Source organism: Choloepus didactylus, chromosome 3 (assembly GCF_015220235.1).
Source record: "Choloepus didactylus isolate mChoDid1 chromosome 3, mChoDid1.pri, whole genome shotgun sequence".
NCBI classification, from domain to species: domain Eukaryota; kingdom Metazoa; phylum Chordata; class Mammalia; order Pilosa; family Megalonychidae; genus Choloepus; species Choloepus didactylus.
In genome coordinates this window covers 77209097-77228301 of record NC_051309.1, presented here as the reverse complement: position 1 = coordinate 77228301, position 19205 = coordinate 77209097, and the positions used below count along the sequence as shown (strand labels likewise).

General features: G+C 36.5%; 1 protein-coding gene across 1 annotated transcript in view; it reads left to right on the top strand.

Annotated features, from left to right (window-relative positions):
* The window catches only part of ADAMTS3 (ADAM metallopeptidase with thrombospondin type 1 motif 3), a 298466-nt gene that overhangs the window by 209597 nt on the left and 69664 nt on the right, over positions 1-19205 (top strand). The window contains exon 5 of the mRNA XM_037829948.1: positions 3087-3289. Within this exon, the coding sequence (XP_037685876.1) occupies positions 3087-3289 (203 nt within the window). The remainder of the gene's footprint in view (positions 1-3086; positions 3290-19205) is intronic.

Below are 19205 nucleotides of genomic sequence, written 5' to 3'. Positions count from 1 at the left end.
TCCTAGTTTCCAAAATGGTGAGACAATAAATTTCTGTTGTTTAGGCCAACTAGTCTATGGTATTTGTTGCAGCAGTAAGACAAAAAGTAAATACTATTTGTAGAGCACTTATATCCAGCCATTGTGCTTTTTATTTTTTTAACCATTATTAACTAGTATCATCACAGCTACTCTGCAAATTAGTGTTATTACCCCATTTTACAGATGAAGAAACTGAAGCTTGGTCAGGCATCTGTTCCAGTTTGCTAATGCTGCCGTTTTGCAAAACACCAGAAATGGACAGGCTTTTATAATGGGGGTTTATTTGGTTGCACAGTTACAGTCTTAAGGCCATGAAGTGTCCAAGGTAAGGCATCAACAATTGGATACCCTCACTGGAGGATGACCAATGGCATCCAGAAAACCTTTGTTAGCTGGGAAGGCATGTGGCTGGTGTCTGCTCCAGAGTTCTGGTTTCAAAATGGCTTTCTCCAAAATGTCAGTGTTAGCTTCCAATGGCCATCTTCAAAATGTGTCTCTCAGCTGCAGCTCCTCTTCAAAATGTCACTCTTAGTTGCTATTTGTTCCTTCTGTTTGTTATCTCATTTATATGGCTCTAGTGATTTAATTCAGACACCTCCATAGAAATTATCCAATCAAAGTCAAAGTCACCCACAGTTGGGTGGGTCATATCTACATGGAAGCATCCAATCAAAAGGTTCCAACCCAATCAACACTAATACATTGGCTCCCACAAGATTGCATCAAAGATAATGGCATTTGGGGAACATAATACATCCAAACCAGCACAACATCTCAAGTAAAATCATACTGCAAGAATATGACATTGCCAGTTTTTGATTCCAAAGCTTATGCTACCAAAGACTTGACCATTACATTATGAAGTAGGCCGTTGAGAAAAAATTCATTAAGAATGAAGATATTTTACAGCCTTACAACTGTCTATGATTAATAGTGATTTGCACAGGTAAAATGTGCCAGAAGCCATCCCACTGTCTTTCTTTGAAATGTTTGACATCACACACTTTAGGAATCATGAAAAGAAAATTATACAGCACAGGGGAAAATAGAAACAGAAGTATTCATGATTTAATAAAGGCAATGGTTGAAAGAAAAAGGCTTCCGCTCTTCTTCCCTGGTTCTGAATAAAAAAAGAGATTCTCTCCTCTCACTAACCTATTTAAGGAAAGATGCAAGGGTCAAGCAAGAGGTGTGGTTGTGCAGAATGAACCATCTTTCTAAAATGAGTGCTCAGCCTTCTTCATTCATGCATCAGACTTAATGATATGATGACATTCCTAGTATGTTTCCTTTGGATGTTGTCTCTAAAAGTTCTGCCAAAAAGAGCCATTTTTAGAACTGAGAGCTCATGGATGAATTTCCTATTTGTACACTAGCTATCACAATATTTCACATTCTCAAGTGTGTGAGAAGACTTGAGGTTGAATAGTAAAGCTGTTTGCAGGTGTCCTCTCTTGCCCTCAATGAGGGTTTGCAGCCCTTGAAAACAACTTTTGAGGAAAACTTTCTGTTTGATGTGGGTGGTGGTGAGAGTTATTTATGTATTGTAGAACAAATGTGATTCCCCCATGAGGAGAAAAAAATCCCAGCTAATGAGCTAGCAGTTGGGTTTGGGTCAAACTGAATTACAGCATAGTTTTCAAGTCTGAGTAGTCATATTCAGAGCTTATGCTCATACTCATAAGGGAGGGTGTTGGTGTCACTATATAATTTTTAAAGGTGGAAAGGATGTGAGTGGGATCTGTACTTCCACTACTTCTAAACCCATGTGGCTAGAGCTTGATCGTCAATCTTCCTAGTCAAGAGACACCTTTTTTTTTTCCCTCTCAACTTTACTAAAACCACAAAGGTGGAGAGGAAAGTGCCTATTCATTAATGCCAGACACTGATCTAAATGGTTTATAGGCCCCAGTACAGCATTAAATAAACTTCTGTATAAAGCATGAGTCAAATTTGGTTCTGTCAAACTTGCTTGTGGTTGTTTTAGACATCAAGGCAGTTTATAAAATGGACTTCTTTCCAGATTTTATGCATTTGAAATGGAAATGAATATACTTTCAATTTTTACACCAGCAGTTTTGAATAATCTCTTTTACTTTAGTATCCAAATGATAGATTTTATTTTTTAATTCACCACAATTTTTTCTTCACTAAAAATATAGTCATAAGAAAGCATTTAATCTAGGTCTTAGAAGCTGAGAATGTCAGTGTTTTTCTCTCTCTATATATAAAGGTATGTCCATTTGGAAGGTAAAAAATTTTAATTCCATAAACTGCATAAAACCAAAACTGCTTTTTTCTCAGATATAAGTAATTTTCTGACTTATTTTTTAATTTGCTAAATAATTTTCTGACTGACATTAATTTGCTGTCACACAGATTCGGATATATATCAGTTGAAATGAACCACAATCCAGATAATGGTTAGTACAAATGTGGATATCTATAGTGTCACGTATCTTGTACATCCACTTCTTCCCTAGCAGCCTCCACTAGCCAGCCATTCTCAGAAGAAATAAAGTAAGACATGGTGACAGATAATCATATCACTAGAGACCATTCTGTTGCCATTCTACAATTTGATTTTTGAATTAAATTAAGGTGACTGAAAAGAGAGCTATTTAAGTTTATGGGATGCAGTTTCTACACTTTCATGAATAACTTGAATTAACCACTGAAAATATGTTGACACATGGTTTTTATTTATAATCTTCATTTACTTAATAACTGCTTAATCAACACATGCTTTTCACACCCACTGCCTTTGCTCTGTGCTGGGAATCCACCTAGGAGGAAGACTAAACCACCCTTGCCCTCATGGAGCATTTGGTCTGACATGGTGGCACTGCTCTTTGTATGACGATATTTTCTCCTCACAGTTGCTGGTCTATGTGGAATTTATATGAAGTCTCTCTCATCATATATTTAGGAAATAAACTGAAAATCAGCATCTCAGTTATTAGGCATTGTAACAATAGGTACCGTAGAGATTCTTATGTGAAAGAAGTTGTTAGAAGGCCCATTGAGAAGACATAAATACCTGAGTTCCCTTTGTTTCTTAATAGAATGGGATCTGGATGGCCTGGATGATCTCAGCACTGCTTACAGCAACATTGAACAGCAGCTGAATGAGACCACCAGGAGGCGCCGCAGACACGCAGGGGAAAACGATTACAACATTGAGGTGCTGCTGGGAGTGGATGACTCTGTGGTCCGTTTCCATGGCAAAGAGCACGTCCAAAACTACCTCCTCACCCTGATGAACATCGTGAGTAGTGACTCCTTTTTGAGGCTCTTGTATCTTTTAATTCCATTCTCCTGTTTTGTTAGTGTCTGTTGGAAACTATGTGACACCTTCCCTTACTGTACCCCCAAAACCAAAAACTGCATTAAGTGTGTAAAAGCTACATTAAATTTGAGTATTGATTGAACGTATTTAAAGTGGAAGAAAACAAACGTAGAAGAAGCATGAAGCACATGTTTCTCTTGGTTTATCACATAGTTTTCCATTGTCATCAAGGGCAAATCATGAATTTAAAAGGCTTTAATGTAATGGAACTATACATAACAGGAATTAATATGGCTTTCTTTTTTATTCTGGGGGGTAATCAGAACTCTCGGGTCTTCATCTACCTGCCTTGAGGTGGACCATGAAGGATGAAATAGTTCTTCCCAGCATCATTCTGCATCCCAAGGTGATGAAGAATGATTTATGTCCAATAATTCTAAGCTATTTCTTGTTGTTAGGGCTTTCCAACAAGTGTATATAGTCACCACTATAAGACTGAAGGCAATATATTTAAAAAGCAAATTTAGCTACTAGCACACTGCTGCACATCAGTCACTAAAGAGCTCTTTAAATTTGTCCTCACCCCCTCCCCTTTATCAGTCTAATCAGATTCAGAAGAAATTTAGTAAACATCCTCAAACAGGTATTCTTTTTCCTTTGGAATTGCTACCCAGAAAACAATTGAGAAGAAGTAATAATGAGTAAACTATCTACTTACTTATAAAAAAATTGAGATAAAGGTATATTCTATTTGATATATTTTACCTCATATCATTACAAAAAAATATACTGTATTTGTCTAGCATCTTTACTGCCCATCCTATTTTCCAGCCCTCTCAATTTTTGGCTTTCGATTTTTAATTTTAATTTTTTGCCATCTATGTTGTTTACCTTCTTCTTTTCCTTTAGATTTCAAACAGCTATGCCAAAGGGAAAAAATCTTAATTTCATGAAACACAATTTATTTAATAATTACATTAATATTTAACTTATCAATTTAAATATATTTCTGTTCACTGAGGTGTCAACTTATAAAATTATAGATATATTATATCTCTGTTAAGTGAAAATAGAAATTCAAACACATTTTTATTTGTTCATTGTCACTAATTCCTTTCATGAAGACTAAACTTCCCACAGAAAACACAGTAATAGTCCTGCAAATAGATGTATAAAGAGAATCATCTTTTGTGAAATATAAGAATATTTCAACTACTTGGCTATTAACTTTTTGTATGACTTGTTAGTTGTGTAACCTTGGACATAACTACTTAGCTTCTCTGTGCCTGCCTCAGTTTCCCCATTGATCTAATGAGAAAAATAATAGGACCTACCTATTATTATGAGAGGATTAAATGAGTAAATGCAGATCATGTGCTTCATTCACATGCATATACAGACATGCATAAATATAAAATTATCCATTAGTTTTCTATGTAAAATTTTGCTTACTAAATTACCTAAATTTAAAAAGTTTCTATGGAGACACTCTTGCCACTCTGTTTTTCATTATGCCTCTTGACTGCTTTCTCCTGCCACTTGGGAGGCAGTTATTTGGTATAGACTAATTAGATCCCTGACCTATGCCTGGAACTATATAAGTTATATTTGATTTTAGCTCATATCAGTCATAGTTTAAATGTAATCAAGATAAACACTGAAACACATTATATTTCAAAAGTAATGTTAAATAATTTGGTTTATCTGCTATTTTAAATTAGCCCTGCTAATTGTCCACCATTTTGATGCAAGATATTAAATCTATTTAAAGGCCATATTGCCTACTGCTGTTCATGACTGTGCCTGTGTATGTGGTGAAGTTCTATAGATGACGTGCCATATGAATCCGGAGGTTTGATACAGGAAAGGCAGCTCACTAAGTTAGCACTTTTCACTGGGAGATTCAAGGGACCAGTGTTTAGTTTGAACAAGCCCTTTAGATGATTTTGATACGCCCTCTACCTAGCACCCAGCTCCCTTATGAATCAGTGAAGGAGAGAATAGTCAGAGCCTTCCAGCTCCTTTTAATTTTAACTTTTTCTGTTTTATAAATCTTGAACTTTCTCTAAGTCTCACCTAGAAAGTGGAAAAATAAAGATAAAAAGATATAAATCCATTCTAGAAATTCTAAAACAGTATGACTAGTGCCCATTCTTAACACGTTTTTCATGTTTCAAATAAGAGATTTAATATATTGCGTGTTTCATGTTTCAGATAAGAGATATGTCATACCTCCTTGTTTCACTAAGAAATGTTTAGTTTTACTGTTTTGTAACATGGTTAACTTGCTAGGAAAGTAGTTCTTAACTATGGGTCATATTTCATTTTTCAAATATTGATCCGTTGCCTACTATGTGCCAAGTCTATTTTAGTCATAGGGAATATGGCAGTGAACACAACAGAAATTCTCTGCCCTCTTGAAGCTTGGTGGAAGAGACAGGAAAAGGTCAAATGAAGACATAAATAAATGATTTTAGGTAGTAATAACTGCTGAGAGGAAAATAAATCAGAGTAAAGGGATGAAGTCAATGTAGGGGACTGTTTTGGATAGGGTATTAGGAAAGGAATCTCTGAGGCATCATTTGGATAGAGATATAGAAATTCTGGGCAAAGTACTGGGGAAAGAGTGGATGATAGAATGTAAAGTGAAAAGATAATACTGATTCAGAGATGGGTGGGACACGGGCCTAACAGTTATTGTTTTCAAGCAGGTGGTTGATTTTTATGAGCATCCCTAGTTAAAAATCACTAGTAGGACAATAAAGGAAATCAACTTAGAGGAGAGAATGGAGATAAACATCTGAAAGTGAGGAAATTGAATGGAAAATTTTTAGAATGAAAAATGTAAGTAATTGGACTATCCTGGAAACTTCCCCTAAAATTTCTCTTTGAATCTTGATAGTCAAACACTTTTGACATAAGTATGTTTTCGTGTGAACCACCATGAAGCTCAGCTTACTGAAGTCTGACATCTGAACATTCCAGGCCCCTTACAAGTTTTTCTTGATATAGTTTTTTTTTGTTTGTTTTGTTTTTTTGTTTGTTTGTTTTTAAGACTTTTAACTTGTTAATTATTACCTCCTGGGCTAAATCTTTATACAGTTTCTTTTCTTTGGCTATATGTTTTAACTGCTGCAGGGGAAAATATAGACCCTGCTGAAAGGCAAAACCAATGAAATGAAAAGTATAGAGATACCAGGTCATATTGTTTCATCATTCTCTCTTGATTAGTCATGGAAAAGAATGATTCCTGGCAATATACTGAAGGTAAAAGGGGGAGATATTCTAGGGAGATTTAGGACAACCCTAACTTTTAATGATTTAAGACAAAGTGGAAGGTCACTTAAGGATCAAAAACAAAAAGAGGTAGAATTTCGAAGGATAACTCCATCACTTGAAATTTTTAACTTTTAAGACCAAAATCTTACAATGCAAGTGGGATTCACAAAGTTCCTTCTAAAGGAGACAGTTCAGTGAGATTTATTATGATAGATGACTCTGTTTTCTAACGTTTGGCTTCTCTGCCATTTTCTTTGCCAGAAATTATTTAGGTAAAATTACCATTTACATGTTCTAGCTTAGAATCATGATGTAACTTAGAACTTAAAAAGAAACCATAGAGGCAATCCTCTCTAATATTCTTCTTTGTGGAATGTGGAAATTGAGGACAAATATTGGGTTATGTTCCTAGTGTCAAGTACCTAGTTAATGCAGAGCCTTGTTTCTGGTTCCTATTTTAACTGCACTTTTCTTTAACAGATGTTAACAGTCATTAGTAAACAATTCAAAAAAATATATATCTGAAGGAAGGCATAATGTTAGAAACTGAAGAATATATACACATGTTAATATCTTGGATTGGTCACAAAAAAGGTGGGCTATAATGGAAACCATTTTGCAACATCATAGTGATTTGCAAGCAGGAATAGATAGGACATCTCAAACACTGCTGACATTTAAATATATGGATAAATATTTTAATTATTCAGCATGCTTCTTAGTTATAAATCCAAATCTCAAAACTCCAAACAGTCAAAGTAATTTTTAGAAGTCAGAATATATTTATACAAGATAAGAATAGACCTTTTTAGGGTCATGGCTTTATTTATGAATTTGATGAAAACCATAAAATAGTATTTACATACAAAATAACAGATACTATTTCAGAAATTCAAAGCCCACTTGAAATTTATCCAACTTAAGAACCCTTGACATGAAGCCAACCTAAAGAAAATCCCAATACAGTAATGGATTATCCCATTGGAAAAAAAGGGATACACATGAGTTCATAGCTATATAAATAAAATAATTGACTATATAAGTAAATGGGGAAGAAGAAAACTTCTTCCTTACACTAGAATTACAGTTAATCATTGTAGATGGAATTATGGAAGTAGTAAATTGTTGATTGGCAAACAGTACAGCCATAATTGTTGCAGGGAAGTATCATCAATGAATGATACAATTAATGGACAAAAGTATAATGAGAAACAGGATATATATATATGGCTTCAAAGTATCTCCCCCAAAAGGGAAGGGCAAATTGCTAACTTTACTTTGATGAAACCTGGCAGACAGCACCTTATCCAAATGATTAAAGGTATTCTTGCCTGTAATAAGGCATATCAACATCCTGTGTCTCCAGATATAGTACTCTGAAAAATACAACATCATTTCTATGACATTCCTGCTAAAAGTGTATAATATGAATTTTATCCTGAGGAACCATCAGACAAACCCAAATTGAAGGGCATTCTGTGAAATAACTAGCTACTACTCTTTGAGAGTGTCAAGTTCATGAAAGAAAAATGAAGCTGATGAGCTCTCCCAGAATAAAGGAGAATAAGAAGATACACAACCAAATGCTATAGATTGGCTCCTGCACTGGATACAGGATATTAGTGGGACAAATGACAAAATTTTAATAAGGTCTCTAGATTAGTTTAACAATATGGGATCAGTGTTAATTTTCTGGCTTTGATAAATGTACTGTGTTATGAAAGATGTTAACATTTAGAGAAACTGGGTGAAGAGTATGTGGAAATTCTTGGTATTATTTTTGTCCCTTTTTTGTAAGTCTGAAATTATCTCAGAAGGAAAAGTTAAAAAATAAAAATAAATAAATAAAATGAACCCCTGAGTTGGTGTTTCCACTTCTTTCATTTGTTTTGCTTTTTAACATTTAAAAGTTATAGTATAAACTGATATATTTTTGAAGACTTCAGTCATGGGTAGAAATAAGTAGTCAGAGAAAGTGAGTTATGTATTTTTGCTAAATCTCATCATTTGAAAATATGCAATTGATATGTGATTTAATAGTAAAATAAGTTGATATTGAAAAATATAAAACATTGCTTCTTAAACTCAACTTTTATTCAAGTCTAACTTATAAATAATAAAATACACATTTTAAAGTGCACAGTTTGATGATGTGTAATTAAAAATAATTTTTATATTTCCATCTTGTTTTCTTTCAGATACCTTGAGTTTACAGCAAACAAACAAATGAGTCTTACCTATCTGTCTTGTCCTTTCCTTTTTTAGCAAATGACCCTTTTATGCACACTGGAGCTCAATCCAGAAACCTTTATTTATGATAGAGATGTTTTTCCCCCCATGGGGATCATACACTCTATTAGGGTAAATGAAGTCTATAAATGAATATGTATAATGCAATCTTGAAAATGATACTTCATTGAAAGGAAGTATAGATAGGTTGCTATGGGGAAAGAGGATAAAGATGTCTTTGAAGTCAGAAATCAGGAAGGATATAAAGAAGTTTACTTGAACTTGGCCTTAAATGTTAGATAGAAGTTAGATTTTTAGATTTGGATGACAGGAAATTCCAGACAGAGCAGATAGCTGAATAAGGCTCTGAATGGTTGATTAGTATATATTTGAGTTTAACTATATGTAGGCAGCATGAAGAAAATAAATGAAAATAAGAAATGCAGATCGATAGTAACTGAAGCTCTCCAGAGAGGGTTTCCTGTTTGTGTTGTTGTTGTGGTTTAATTGTTTTAAAAGCAAGGCAATGAGACAAAATTAGACAGATGCTTGCCATGTTCAAGACATTGAGAGGATGGAAAAAAGAATAAGACATGGACTCTTCCATTAATAAGATTAAAACCTTGCAAAGAAAAATGTTAAATGCAGTTGTTCCAGTTTGCTAAAGCTGCCATTTATGCCATATACCCAAAATGGGTTGTTTTTTTTAAAGGGGATTTATGAGGTTACAAATTTACAGTTCTAAGGCCATAAAAGTGTCCAAACTAAGGCATCAAGAGGATGCCATCACTAAAGAAAGGCTGATGGCATTCATAACACCTCTGTCAGTTGGGAAGGCACCTGGCCATTGTCTGCTGATCCTTTGCTCCTGGATTCCATTTTAAATTGGCTTTCTCCAAAATGTCTCTGGGCTTCTGTCTCTCTTAGCTTTTCTTAGCTCTCTGCTTGGTTCTCCTGGGGTGTTTTTCTCTAAGCAACTTGGAGTCCTCTCTTAGCTTTTCCAGGGCAAACTCTAGGCTTCATCTTTTAGTTTAGCATCTCCAAATGTCCTTCTGTCTGCATCTTTCAGCATCTCTAAGCATCTTGGGTTGTAACAGCTCTTAGCCTCTCCTGGGGGCAAACTCTGGATTACATATTTTAGCTTCTCTCCAAAATATCTCTGTCAGCTTCTCTGAGCCCCTTCCCTTCATGAGCCCTCTTCAAGGACTCCAGTGATCTAACCAAGACCCACCCTGAATGGGCAGGATAATACCTCCATGGAAATATTCTAATCAAAAGACCTTCCCCACAGTTGGGTGGGTCACATCTCCATGGAAATACTCAATCAAAAGGTTCCACCCAAGAAGATTGGATTGTAAGCTCATGGCTCTTGAGGAGAAAGAAAATGGCAGCATAGAGAGGAGTGGATGTTAGTTAGTCCCCGTGGAACAACTAATAAACAACCAGGAACAACTAGTAAATAATCTGGAATAACTGTTGCGGGACAAATGTGACTGTCCACACATAGTACACCAACCTGGATTGGGAGGAATGCCCGAGTTCACAGCATAAAATCTATAAGTAAAAACTGCAGACCCGAGCTGAGAGCCACCTCCCCACATGGCAGCACGAACTACAAAACCTTGCTGTGAGCAAGAGAAAAGCAATTCACCACATACAAAGGAAACAGCATAAGACTAAGTAGTGACTACTCAGCAGCCACCATGGAGGCGAGAAGGCAGTGGCACGATATATTTAAAATTCTGAGTGAGAAAAATTTCCAACCAAGAATACTTTATCCAGCAAAGCTCTCCTTCAAATTTGAGGGAGAGCTTAAATTTTTCACACACAAACAAATGCTGAGAGAATTTGCTAACAAGAGACGTGCCCTGCTGGAGATACTAAAGGGAGCCCTACAGACAGAGAAACAAAGAAAGGACAGAGAGACTTGGAGAAAGGTTCAGTACTAAAGAGATTCGGTATGGGTACAATAAAGGATATTAATAGAGAGAGGGGAAAAATATATATGACAAACATAAACCAAAGGATAAGATGGCTGATTCAAGAAATGCCTTCAGGTTATAATGTTGAATGTAAATGGATTAAACTCCCCATTTAAAAGATATAGATTCGCAGAATGGATCAAAAAAAATGAACCATCAATATGTTGCATACAAGAGACTCATCTTAGACACAGGGACACAAAGAAATTGAAAGTGAAAGGATGGAAAAAAATATTTCATGCAAGCTACAGCCAAAAGAAAGCAGGTGTAGCAATATTAATCTCAGATAAAATAGACTTTAAATGCAGTGATGTTTTGAGAGACAAAGAAGGCCACTACATACTAATAAAAGGGGCAATTCAACAAGAAGAAATAACAATCATAAATGTCTATGCACCCAATCAAGGTGCCACAAAATACATGAGAGAAACACTGGCAAAACTAAAGGAAGCAATTGATGTTTCCACAATAATTGTGGGAGACTTCAACACATCACTCTCTCCTATAGATAGATCAACCAGACAGAAGACCAATAAGGAAATTGAAAACCTAAACAATCTGATAAATGAATTAGATTTAACAGACATATACAGAACATTACATCCCAAATCACCAGGATACACATACTTTTCTAGTGCTCACGGAACTTTCTCCAGAATAGATCATATGCTGGGACATAAAACAAGCCTCAATAAATTTAAAAAGACTGAAATTATTCAAAGCACATTCTCTGACCACAATGGAATACAATTAGAAGTCAATAACCATCAGAGACTTAGAAAATTCACAAATACCTGGAGTTTAAACAACACACTCCTAAACAATCAGTGGATTAAAGAAGAAATAGCAAGAGAAATTGCTAAATATGTAGAGATGAATGAAAATGAGACCACAACATACCAAAGCCTATGGGATGCAGCAAAAGCAGTGCTGAGGGGGAAATTTATAGCACTGAACGCATGTATTAAAAAGGAAGAAAGAGCCAAAATCAAAGAACTAATGGATCAGCTGAAGAAGCTAGAAAATGAACAGCAAACCAATCCTATACCAAGTAGAAGAAAAGAAATAACAAGGATTAAAGCAGAAATAAATGACATAGAGAACAAAAAAACAATAGAGAGGATAAATATCACCAAAAGTTGGTTCTTTGAGAAGATCAACAAGATTGACAAGCCCCTAGCTAGACTGACAAAATCAAAAAGAGAGAAGACCCATATAAACAAAATAATGAATGAAAAAGGTGACATAACTGCAGATCCTGAAGAAATTAAAAAAATTATAAGAGGATACTATGAACAACTGTATGGCAACAAACTGGATAATGTAGAGGAAATGGACAATTTCCTGGAAACATATGAACAACCTAGACTGACCAGAGAAGAAATAGAAGACCTCAATCAACCCATCACAAGCAAAGAGATCCAATCAGTCATCAAAATCTTCCCACAAATAAATGCCCAGGGCCAGATGGCTTCACAGGGGAATTCTACCAAACTTTCCAGAAAGAACTGACACCAATCTTATTCAAACTCTTTCAAAACATTGAAGAAAATGGAACACTACCTAACTCATTTTATGAAGCTAACATCAATCTAATACCAAAACCAGGCAAAGATGCTACAAAAAAGGAAAACTACCGGCCAATCTCCCTAATGAATATAGATGCAAAAATCCTCAACAAAATACTTGCAAATCGAATCCAAAGACACATTAAAAAATCATACACCATGACCAAGTGGTGTTCATTCCAGGCATGCAAGGATGGTTCAGCATAAGAAAATCAATCAATGTATTAGAACACATTAAAAATTCAAAAGGGAAAAATCAATTGATCATCTCAATAGATGCTGAAAAGGCATTTGACAAAATCCAGCGTCTGTTTTTGATAAAAACACTTCAAAAGGTAGGAATTGAAGGAAACTTCCTCAATATGATAAAGAGCATATATGAAAAACCCACAGCCAGCATAGTACTCAATGGTGAGAGACTGAGAGCCTTCCCTCTAAGATCAGGAACAAGACAAGGATGCCCGCTGTCACCACTGTTATTCAACATTGTGCTGGAAGTGCTAGCCAGGGCAATCCGGCATGACAAAGAAATAAAAGGCATCCAAATTGGAAAAGAAGAAGTAAAACTGTCATTGTTTGCAGATGATATGATCTTATATCTGGAAAACCCTGAGAAATCGACAATACAGCTACTAGAGCTAATAAACAAATTTAGCAAAGTAGCGGGATACAAGATTAATGCACATAAGTCAGTAATGTTTCTATATGCTAGAAATGAACGAACTGAAGAGACACTCAAGAAAAAGATACCATTTTCAGTAGCAACTAAAAAAATCAAGTACCTAGGAATAAACTTAACCAAAGATGTAAAAGACCTATACAAAGAAAACTACATAACTCTACTAAAAGAAATAGAAGGGGACCTTAAAAGATGGAAAAATATTCCATGTTCATGGATAGGAAGGCTAAATGTCATTAAGATGTCAATTCTACCCAAACTCATCTACAGATTCAATGCAATCCCAATCAAAATTCCAACAACCTACTTTGCAGACTTGGAAAAGCTAGTTATCAAATTTATTTGGAAAGGGAAGATGCCTCGAATTGCTAAAGACACTCTAAAAAAGAAAAACTAAGTGGGAGGACTTACACTTCCTGACTTAGAAGCTTATTATAAAGCCACAGTTGTCAAAACAGCATGGTACTGGCACAAAGATCGACATATAGATCAATGGAATTGAATTGAGAATTCAGAGATAGACCCTCAGATCTATGGCCGACTGATCTTTGATAAGGCCCCCAAAGTCACTGAACTGAGCCATAATGGTCTTTTCAACAAATGGGGCTGGGAGAGTTGGATATCCATATCCAAAAGAATGAAAGAGGACCCCTACCTCACCCCCTACACAAAAATTAACTCAAAATGGACCAAAGATCTCAATATAAAAGAAAGTACCATAAAACTCCTAGAAGATAATGTAGGAAAACATCTTTAAGACCTTGTATTAGGCAGCCACTTCCTAGACTTTACACCCAAAGCACAGGCAACAAAAGAAAAAATAGATAAATGGGAACTCCTCAAGCTTAGAAGTTTCTGCACCTCAAAGGAATTTCTCAAAAAGGTAAAGAGGCAGCCAACTCAATGGGAAAAAATGTTTGGAAACCATGTATCTGACAAAAGACTGATATCTTGCATATATAAAGAAATCCTACAACTCAATGACAATAGTACAGACAGCCCAGTTATAAAATGGGCAAAAGATATGAAAAGACAGTTCTCTGAAGAGGAAATACAAATGGCCAAGAAACACATGAAAAAATATTCAGCTTCACTAGCTATTAGAGACATGCAAATTAAGACCACAATGTGATACCATCTAACACCGATTAGAGTGGCTCCCATTAAACAAACAGGAAACTACAAATGCTGGAGGGGATGTGGAGAAATTGGAACTCTTATTCATTGTTGGTGGGACTGTATAATGGTTCAGCCATTCTGGAAGTCAGTCTGGCAGTTCCTTAGAAAACTAGTTATAGAGTTACCATTCGATCCAGCGATTGCACTTCTCGGTATATACCCGGAAGATCGGAAAGCACTGACACGAACAGATATCTGCACGCCAATGTTCATAGCAGCATTATTCGCAATTGCCAAGAGATGGAAACAACCCAAATGTCCTTCAACAGATGAGTGGATAAATAAAATGTGGTATATACACACGATGGAATACTACGCGGCAGTAAGAAGGAACGATCTCGTGAAACACATGACGACATGGATGAACCTTGAAGACATAATGCTGAGCGAAATAAGCCAGGCACAAAAAGAGAAATATTATATGCTGCCACTAATGTGAACTTTGAAAAATGTAAAACAAATGGTTTATAATGTAGAATGTAGGGGAACTAGCAATAGAGAGCAATTAAGGAAGGGGGAACAATAATCCAAGAAGAACAGATAAGCTATTTAACGTTCTGGGGATGCCCAGAATGACTATGGTCTGTTAATTTCTGATCGATATAGTAGGAACAAATTCACAGAAATGTTGCTATATTAGGTAACTTTCTTGGGGTAAAGTAGGAACAGGTTGGAAGTAAAGCAGTTATCTTAGGTCCTGGGCAGCCCTAACAAGGGGAGGCCCGTGTGGAGAGCAACGGGGCCCTATGAAGGACAGCCAGCAAAGAACTGAGGTCTTCTGCAAACAACCACCTGAGGAAGTCATCTTGGAAGCAGATCTCCAGCCTGACAGTCCTCAGGAGAGACCCTGAGCCAGAGCCACCCAACTAAGATGCTCCTACGTTCCTGGTCCTCGGGAACTGCATGAGATAGTAAGTTTGTTTCTTGTCACATAATAAAGTACCTGACATTGCTATTTGTCACCGAGAAGCTTGTGAGTTGCCATTTTACACTCACTAGCATGTTTAAATTAAATTGTGATGACGTCAGATATCAGCAAGGACGTGGAGCAACGGGAACTACACTGGAAATCTGTCTGGCAGTTTCTTATAAAATTAAACAGACCCAAAAAACAACAAGCAAAAATCACTCATGGCTTTACCATGTAACCCAGAAATTTTACTCCTGGGTCGTGTGATTCACAGAGCATCTCCCACCTGATCGAGGCTCGACCTCGCCCCCTGCCCCCTCCTCAGGCCCTGACCTCCCTGGTAGCACACGGAGCTTTGGCTGCTAGAACCAACCTTCAAAGCAGCCCACTCTGAGTGCATCTTGCTTTGAGAAAACAGCACACACCCAGATATTCTCCCAACCTTGTACGCAGGCCACTGGCACTCAGCCTCTTCTGTCCCCAGCCCCATGTAATCTGAGGAGCAGCCGGCATGGGTGCGGACGGACTCGTGTGAGCTTCTTGCCATCTCGCTGTTCGCTGCGAGGTGGCTGCAGCTCTCTGTAAGTTCGTCCCCCTAATAAACGCTTACACCCTGGTGGGAAAAAAAAAAAAATATTTACTGAACACATCAGTACAATGATCCCTGCTCTCAAGATGCTTATAATTTTAAAGATAAATCAAGAATCATGGGCTTTTATATTTGGAAGGACCTTAACAGTCATTTTAATGTAATGCCCTTACTTTATAGATGAGTAAATAACAGCACACAGATTCTACACTGTTTTGGTTTGAATGGCTGTTGTTGTTCAGAGGAAATAAAATACATCAGCCTCATAAAATGTTATCTTTTCAAAATGTCTGTAATGATCAAAACCAAGGCAATGGTGGTTGAGTGGTAGCAATTACAATCTACCTTCATGTTTTTGTTCTTTGGCCTCTCCAAAATAACCTCTTTTCCTTTGTTGCTTCTTCCTCCTGCCTCCTCATTTCCATCCTTACTAGTGAAATTTCATTTATTAATTTCCAGATCAACTATCAGCTCCTATGAGTGCTTAAGAAATTTTTTCCTCCATACAAAGTTTGCAAATTCTTTGAAAGGAGTCCTGAATAAGATTGCTCCTTCCTTGAGTGTTACTCTATTTATTTGAAGTTTCATACTTATAATATTCAAAACAGTGTCTGCCACATACTAGAAATTCAATAAAATTTTAATTAAGTCAGTGTTTTAACAAATGTCTATTTTAATACTATATACCAGGAATACAGTAGTAAACACCAAAGACATGTTTCCTTGGTCTCACAGAAATTATAGACTGGTTGGGAAATCAAATAAATATAAATTAGATGACGATAAGATCTGTTTAGGGAACCAAGAATTTGCTGGGGAACAGAATAACAGGGCAAGTGGCTAATAGGTATATAACCATATATATAGATATGATGACCAAGAAAGCATTCTCTCAAGAAGTAATGATTAAATTCAGACTTGAAGGAAGATAGAGAGGCAGCCACTGAACAATGGCTTGTGTTTTAGAAACTAAAAAAAGGACACTGTGGCAGGAGCCTAGTGTGCAAGGAGCCAGGCATAGTTTAGACAGACCAAATAAAAATCGGTTGTAGATGTCTGGGTCAGAGATAATGGTTTATTAAACAATTGTGACTGCAGTAATTAATGGAGATTTTATGGTGGAATCAATAGGACTTGCTGGCGGATTGGGTGGGGTACTGAGGGAATGGGATGAATCCACAATGACCCCACTTTCCTGGCTTTAGAACTTGGCTAAATGATTGTGCCTTTGGGGTGGTCTGTGAAAAACAAAAAAAAATTGGGGGGAATCAAGGTTAGTGATGAACCTGTGAAGGTGCTTGAAATCCTCTAGTTTCATGTCTAGGTTCAGAAGAAAGATTTAATGTTAGAATGAAGGCTTATACTACTACAAACTAGCATGTTTTTAGCCCTTGCTCTGTGCCTGGCTCTGTGCTAAATAATTTATATGAATTATTTAATACTTGAAAACCCATTGATAGTCACAGTTTCGAAAAAGGGAAAATGAGATTTAGAGAAGTTAAATGACTTTCCCAGGCTTGCGCAGCTGATAAGTTTGTAGGGGCATGACTTGATCCCCGAGAGGTCCATCTGCCTTCAGAGCCCACTCTTCTTCCTCTCTGTGCTCTTCTCTCTACTGTTACAAAATTGGGAAATTTAATATATCCTTTTCTGAATAAAATGCTTATGTCTTTACCTGCTTCTGTACTTTGTTTATACCATTAAAGTAATTGAAATGAGAATTCAGGTACCTGCCTGATTGAATCAAAGCAGTTAGCAATGTTGTTTAAAATTCTAATGGGGCAGTAAGGCAAATTTTGTGGTTAAGAGGGTGGTTTTGATTCCTTTCAAAGTGCCAGATGTTCTCTGTCAGCATCACTCTGTTGCCTGTGGCAGGTGTCCATGTTTTACTGAGATCTACAAATATCTATAAAGCCATCTTCTGAGTCTACTGTGCTTATTAAAATTTTCAGTGCCCTGCAGAGAATTGAGTCTATTCCTTAATCTCAGGATTTACTACATGAAAAGAAAATAATTCACTTAAAAGGATGCTTCTTAGCCTTACAAAAAAAAAAAAAAAAAACTTGGAATTCCATGTAATCATCAGTAATAAAGAGAAAATTCATTAATTATTTTATTCATCTAAATTGACTTCTTATGGACATTAAGCTAATAATAGCATAAATGTGTTATCTAGACATGGCAGTCTTCCACATAATATTTTGAAAATAAAATATAAATGCCTCAGAAATACTCTGTTCCTAAGAAAGCATTAATAAAATTACTGAAAGGTTACCAGTATGTGTGGTTATGGTTGCTTAATGGTAGTTAAACCTCTACACTGCTTTTGATTTTTTAACTAGTGTTCTTGGAAATGTTGACTGTGAGAACAAAGCAGATTTATCTTGACAGTACATGGGTTCGGGCAACCTAAGCAAATCAGGTAGCAGTTTTCTATTTTGAGCCAGTATCTATAATTCATTTTTACATTTGAACTCACATTACACTTCTAGGTATTTATTCACCTAGCATATAGCCTCTCATAGGCCATGCCCTGTTAGATTTTAGGGAGGCAAAATTTAATAAAGTTTAGCTCCTTTCCACAAGAAACTAATTACGGCAGGTGAGACAAACAAATCAACAAGTAATAATAATAAATGTGATAGTTGCTTCAAAAGATTCAGGCACAAAGTACAACAGAAACATGTATTGAATAACAGGGGATGTGGTTGGGCAAATACTGCAGTTAGCACCTGAAGAAGCCTTCATAGAGGATGTGTCATTGGATTTGGACTTTGGAGAATGAATTGGCTTTTCCCTGCCAGATAAAGAGAAGATCGGGCTTGGAAGACAGGGGAACAGGTTGTAACAAGATACTGAATATATTAGCTTGTGGTATCATTAGGGCCATTGAAGGTTTTCTGTTTGGTAAGATTGAAGGGAATTTAGGGGAAATGGCAGAAGATAAGGCTGGATAGAGAAGCTGGGCTAACTTAAGAAAATCATATCACCATATGAAGGGGCTATCAAAGAGCCATTAAAGGTTTTTAAGAAGATTAGTGCCTTATCTGATCTATTTTAGAAAAAGAATTCTGAATTCACTAGAATGATTTGGAGGAGAGAGACACTGTTGGGCACTCTGCTATGAACATAGACACATGGTATGTAAGCTCCAGAAGTCGGGCATGACCCACTGCCTAACTGGCTCCAAACTCCTTGGGGTTTATGCTATACCTCCCTGCCTCAACAGGCTGCCAAATTTTTCCAGTGTGGCTTGAACATACCAGTTCACAAACACAGATTGGAGCCATCACAAGTCACTTCAACCACTCCTTAAATAAACATGCATACCCTCCCTGGATCATGAACCTGGCATTCTGGAAGAGGTTAAATTAACATAACAGCATCCACAGTGTTGCTGCCTCAGAAGTCCCTTTGATTCTCACTGAAGTATTTAAATGTCCTCTCCTCTTTCCCCTTTGGTTCTGCAGCCCCAAATTC